The 6,973-nt window shown below is 27.8% G+C and overlaps 1 protein-coding gene across 1 annotated transcript; it reads right to left on the bottom strand.

Annotated features, from left to right (window-relative positions):
* Positions 1-5,178: 5,178 nt before the first annotated feature.
* On the bottom strand, positions 5,179-6,138 carry LOC136074350 (uncharacterized). Its single transcript, XM_065786656.1, has one exon. The coding sequence runs from the start codon at positions 6,136-6,138 to the stop codon at positions 5,179-5,181; it is 960 nt and encodes a 319-aa protein (XP_065642728.1).
* Positions 6,139-6,973: the final 835 nt, after the last annotated feature.

Here is a 6,973-nt window from a genome sequence, read left to right as displayed (position 1 = left end):
TCATCTTTTGACATATATTCTGAAACATGATCATAGTAAATGTGATTTAAATTCTTTGAATATTGTGGAAATAAACATATAAAACTTGCATTTTCTATTATAGTTCTCCTAGGTAACTCAAAATGATTTGTGCGAGATAAAAACAATCTACATTACAATGCCTCGCTCTTATACAATTTTTTTCACACTTATTTTGCTTTGTTAATTATAAATCATCAAATATTATCAAATTGTTCTTGTTAATATCAAGATCTTTAGGATCTTCTGCTGTCTTCAGGATCTTCTGCTCGAAAAACTTGCACGCCATATCTGTTTTCACATTTACATTTTTTGAAATGTCTTCAATTATAAACTCAGGGTTAGCATTCAGTTTTTCTACTTTATCTTATAACTTAAATAGTTCGAAAATAACTTCTTTTGGTAATTTTTTTTCAAAAGATTGTTTTAATATTTTGTTTTCAGGTTGAAAAAGAGATTTTCGAAAAACTTGTAAATTATTGTAATCTAACCAACCAGGTCTTAAAAGTAAATTCAATAATAAAGTAGTTTTTTCGCAACATAATTTTCCAACCATAATTCCTCTTATACCTCTAGGTAATAACTTATTATTATTACGATTACTTTTATTTACATTCCATGATAAAACTATAATATCCCTTTTATATATTTAAAAATTTCATTTTTCTATATATATAAAAATGTACTGTGTTAAATGCAAAAACATAACAGTTACACAAAAACACGGAAAGCTTCGTGAGTAAAAACAATAGAAATATGCTACGTGGAACTTGCGCTATTTGTGGAACAACATAAACCAAATTTGTTGCAGCAAAACAGGAAGTGATTTAGTTAGTTCAATTCATTCAGCAACAAATAAAATAAAACTACTAGGTGAAATGCATTTACCTGGTATGAACTTGGCATTTCCTGGTACTAACTTACATGAAAGATTAACTTCTACTGATGCATATAAAGAATGTAGTAAACCTGTAGATAGAGTTTATAATGCAGCTTACCATCATGATTTGCTATAAATATTTTCAAGATACTGCAAGGAGAAATCAAGCTGATAAAATTATGCTCGAAGAAATGGATTCTATAAAAAATCCAACAATATGTGAAAGAATCGAACGAGGTATTATAAAACCTATTATATCAACTAAAACAAAGTTTGGATTAAGTATTCAAAAAAACTACTAACAATCAGTAAAAAAGGCAAGGATAAAGAATTAAAATGAACTGACAAACTTATAAACGAACTTCAGAGACCAGTTGTAAAACATTTCAGAAAAAGAAATGTTATTGTAAATGGAATCGATGACATGTTGGCTGCTAATTAAGTTGACATGCAATCTTTTTCCAAATTCAATGACGGTATAAAATACTTATTAATGGTGATAGATGTTTTTTCAAAGTACGGATGGATTGTTCCATTGAAGAGTAAAACTGGAGTTGATGTTGTTAACGCTTTAAATAGAATCTTTAAAGAAAGAAGGTTTCAAAAATGTGGGTGGATAAAAGCTTAGAATTTTATAATGAGCATGTTAAAGCGCTGGGTGTTAAGTATATTCAACTGAAAATGAAGAAATAAGTTGTGGAGTTGAACGTTGGAAAAGAACAATGAAAGAGAAAATGTTTAAGTACTTTTCAGCTAATTCCACTAAAAAATATATTGTCATTTTAGATAAAATGGTAAATAAATACAACAACACAAGACATTCTTCAATTTAAATGACACTAGTTGGAACTAGTGATAAAAAGAATGAATATATTGTTTGGTTAAATCTAAATGGAAATTCACAATCAGAGACTGTTAAACCAAAGTTTTCAATTGGTGATAGAGTTAGGATAACTAAAATGAGGATAAAAAGGATACACATACAATCTTGTGAGTACCCAACTTTTCTTAGTAACAAATCTAATTTATTACCTAAATATAATTTTCCTATATTTTTACATTGATCTTTTGTTAAATTCTTTGATAAATTATTTAAGTTAGAAAGCATAAATCTGTAACTATCTAAGAAACGAAGTTCACGTTTAATTTCAACTTTCTTACCCTCTTTATTAATAACCTCATTAACTGTAATTTCCTCAGAAAAGCTAATATACTTTTCTCCATTGTTTGGTATACAACTCAACTTTCCTCCTGATAATTTCTTTATAATTAAGTGAGAATTGTAACCAGATAAAATGTGAAATAGCACAAGAAAGAATTTTGAAACTTTATAATTTAAATTACAATTTTGATGAGTAGCACCTCTATAATTTCCAGTAATATGACAATGGTCACGCACTTTATCTTTTTTAAGATCTTTCCACAAATGTTACATTCTGTTGCTGCATTAAAATCATTCTTGTTTTCAGGAGTAAATATCATCTTTTTTGGAAATTTAATCATGTCATAATTTTTTCTAATATTTTCTTGTAAACTATCAACAAAAATTAGTGCAACATCATCCGTTTGATTACTAGCAGTAAATGTGACTGGAATGCTTTGATTAATACTTTCGTCAAAACATTTATACAATAACAGAATGAACTTGGAATATATTTTGATATTGTTTAGTATCTGAATCATTCGGATTCGGTTCACAAGTATTAATTGGCTAAATAAAACTTTCAAAGTCGTTATATACTTCAAACGGAGCTCTCAATGATCTATTGTGATTAATAAACTGCATTTTTGAATTTGGTGGTGGAAGTTCAATGCGTACTGAATCATGTGTTTCACAATAAAGTTTATGATTAGATAATGATTCTTCAGAATTAAACCCAAGTAAACGATTCCTACAATAATACACTTTATGTTGATTCTTAGCTGTTTGCGATAAAAGTAATCTGCTTAAACTTTTTATTAAACAATAATGATTAGTTTCACTATTTGAGATTAATAGTAAATCTATTAAATGTTTGCGATCATTATTCTTTGATACACGTATAATATTGACTTCTGAGTTTTCATAACAAAATACATTAACACAGATATCTGTATTGTTCTTCTCAAATTGTGTAATTTGGTTTAATGATACTGGAAATTCTATTTTATCCCAATTTATTTTTTCAGCTTGATTTATAAATTCTTTAACTACTCTTTCAGAATTTTTATCTTTAGGATTTGATGCTCTAGCAACACACCACTTAAAACATTGATTATTTTCATTCTTTATAATTATTTTCGCATTTTTATTTGCTAAATTTTTATCGAGTATAATGTATAATCTAGCTTAAATAAAATTATACTCAATAATATTTATATCCATATTTTTAACAGAAACAAATCTGCAACCTGACCCTGACTGAAAAATATTCAGCTTTGATATTTCATAAAACTCTTATAAATCTGCTGATTCTAATACAACTTGATTATTAGTTCTAAATACACAAGTTGTGATTATAGTTTCTCCTGTTAGACTAGAAATACGCTCCACTTCACAATTAAGAACCTTATAAAGTTTTGAATTTTTATTTTCGTTTAATACTTTAATAGCGCTTTTTTTAGCAGCATTTATGAATGATAAAGCATCATTACCTTCTATTCCTTTAGCTGTAAGTTGTTTTGTCACATTTTTAATAGATGATTTCTTTAATTTAAATTCTATTTGTTTTCCAAATTTATTGTACAATTCTACAAATTTAGATTTCAATGCTTCAATCTTTTCAGTAGCTGTTTTTTAAGTTATATCAGGAGCATAAGACATAATCCAATCTGCAATAGAATTATTACTTGATTCTTTTTGAGATATTGCTGTATTAGTTGCAATAAAAGGTGGCGGAGTTAAAATTGTTGAAGATAATATATCTAGAATATGTTCGTCTAATGTATTTCTCTGTTCTACTGATGTAGATTGTAACGCTCTTATGAGATCACTTTTTCTCATTCTATAATAATATTTAATTTTTCGCTCTTTTGCGATTTGTTTTAATTCTTTGACATTTTTATTTTCCATTTTTTTAACAAGATCTTTTTTATATTTTTATTATCTTTAAATGATTTTTCGAAATAAAAAAATTTTGTTATATTTTTTTATTATTATATCTTTATTCTGATTTTTAAATACATCCCCATCCTTGTATTCTATAATAATATTCAATTGTTCAATATTTTTGCAATCTGCTGCTCTTTTGTAATTATCAATGTTTTATATAGAAAAGGTGTAGGAGTAAAAATTTCTGAAGATGTTATATCTGGAATAGGTTCATTAAGTATAATTTGTTTTAATTCTTTAAGAATTTTAATTTTCATTTTTTTATATGACAAGATTTTATTTATTGAAAATATTTATAAAGCATATGTAAATATTTTTTAGACATCTTTTATTTTTCTTTATTTTTTTCAGAATTTAATATTTCAATCTTAAATCCATTACCAACTTTTCCATTACGTAATTCAAGATATCTCCATCCATGCTTAGTTTTACGCATAGCACTATATAATGATTTATATATTGTAATTTCTCCTGTTTCCATGTTAGTAAATATAACAGTGACTGGTTTTTTCTTAATTGTTCCTAATCATTCATATTTTGGATCTATTTCTTTTAATTTTTTTTCTATTGCTTCACGATTTTTCTAGGTCTCCCAACTGGACTTTTCTCATTTACTTCTTTCACTGGATGTATTCTAGGTCTACCAACTGGTCTTTTCTCATTTACTTCATTCACTTCAGTCTTAATAGGTTCTTTATTTGTTAGCCCATTATCCTTAGCAATCATCAGCAATGTAGCGATATTGTCAGATGTTTTTGAAATATTATTTTCTTCTAATAGATTTTTTAAACTTTTCTTTGTATATTTCATTCTTGTAATATGTAAAGAAAAAAAATTTAAATAATTTTCAAAAAAGATTTTTATAAACAATATTCAATTTATTTCCGTCTGATTGAAATTGTAACAATCTATCAGATATTACAACAGCAAATGCTTCACTATCTGCCGGAACTGCTGCATTAAATATTGCTTTAATTTGTACATCTAATTCTGATGATTTTAATCTTTCCGATTGTTTACGAACATCAAAAACCATAAGTGGGCATAAATCTTTATACTCAGAAGGAGTTATGTTGCTGTGTGTAATCAATTCATTCATTCCATAAAATTTTTCATTAAACACAGCTGCATCTCTATCAGCTCTTGAAAGTTGATGATTTGGGAATGATAAATTATAATCAACAGCAGGCTATCTTTTCTGATTAAGCATAATATACATATTTTTCAAGTCGCAATGATCAAATATTGAAGGATCGAGTAATTGATCTCCATCTTTACTTGTTTGAAAACCAACAATAATGTATCTTTGTTTTTCAGGAGATGTCTTCACCCTCAATCTCCAATAAAATGTAGTAGATTGGGGAACAGATATAGTATCACACTGACGCGCGCAATAACTTACTGGAAGTGTCACTTTTGACTTAATAGATGTATAAAGATTATTTCTTTCTGCATCTGATGGGATCACATGTGGTATAAACAATGATATTTTATTAAGATCAACTTTTCCTATACCTGCAGCAGCAAGTCTAAAAATTGCATCATCATCAGCTTTTCTTACACGAGTTAGTGTATGTTTAAACCTATATATAACTTTGTCGTTATTATCACAGAATCCAAAAATGTGCTTTAGAGGTGTACAAAATGAAAATGTTCCCTTTGTAGTTGGTTTCTGAATTATGTATGCTTGTCTTACTGCAAACCCCGCGTTATCGGCAAGTACTGCTGTTGTTGCAGAATCTTTATACCGCAATTGATTTAATCCTTGTGCTAATTGAAAGTCGTTTGGATATTTAAGCATTCGTAACCTTGTAGTTGCTTGACCTGGACGATAAACAGCGTCTACTTCTTGGTTTGATAATTGATAAGATATATAACTAAATAACTGCATAATACCATTATTTGTAAGTGACACTGCATCTGCATTAGCATAAGCTGTTCCATCAATTTTAAGAATTCTTCCTTCGAAGAAGAGAAAAGCTTCAAATGGAAATGTGAACAAATCTTGTTGCTCAACGTTGATTCTTATTTCTCCAACACTATTTAGATATGCACGAGCTGCTGGCTCATATTCATGGAATTCAATTCTTTCAATTCCTTCATCCACAATTGGGATGAATGTAAAATTTAATACTTCAGAAGTTGTCATTTTGAAAAAAAACAAAAAATTATTATACAATTCTAAAAATCTAATAATTGTAAAAAAATTACGCAAGTCGAAGACCATGTCCTTTTTTAACTAAATCTTCTCTTCTTATAGCATTTTCATTTGATATTTTTTTTACAGATCTTATTGCATTATCAATTAATTTTTTTCCATTTTCAACTGCAGCATTTCTAGCTGCATTGAGATATAATTTTAAATTATTTTGTTTTGCTTTATACTGTGAACTATTTATTACATATTGCCGTAATAACTCATCACAAATCGCAACAGCTTCATTTCTTGCTCCAGTGTTACCTGCTTTCAATGCCATTACAGGTAATTCAAGCATTTCAACTAATGCGTTAGGATCACTAGGAAGGATTATAGTTGGTAATCCTGTTCCTTTTGATTCACGTTTTCTATTTTTTTATTTTATATCTCTCCAAATGAGAGATACTATTTCTCTGTATTTTCCACTCCGAGATGACTTTGGTTTGTAAGGGCTTGCGTCAGAAGGAATTGCATCTGTTTGTATTTATATATCTCGATAATTTTTAAGATCATATTCAGTATATATTGCCTTATTAGAAATAAACTTTGTTATCAACTCCCAAAGAGCAGGAGTACCATAATATGTTTCACCATCAATAGTTATATCATCATCTTTATCAAATATTGGCTTTTTTCCAATGTATACCTTGTCATCCTTAGAATGTATTCCAAATGTAGTATCTAAAGACTTTTTACCTCTTGTATACATTCTTAGATATTCTGTAATTTTTCCGAGCCTCAAGTCCTTAGTTTCTTCAAAAGAAGGCATTAGTTCTTTATATACATG

This window comes from Hydra vulgaris, chromosome 01 (genome assembly GCF_038396675.1).
Source record: "Hydra vulgaris chromosome 01, alternate assembly HydraT2T_AEP".
NCBI lineage: Eukaryota > Metazoa > Cnidaria > Hydrozoa > Anthoathecata > Hydridae > Hydra > Hydra vulgaris.
This window is presented reverse-complemented; position numbering and strand designations above follow the sequence as displayed.

Bases quoted from the DNA above. Each gene is read 5' to 3' on its own strand.
- LOC136074350 (XM_065786656.1), bottom strand. From the start codon at position 6,138: ATGACAACTTCTGAAGTATTAAATTTTACATTCATCCCAATTGTGGAT.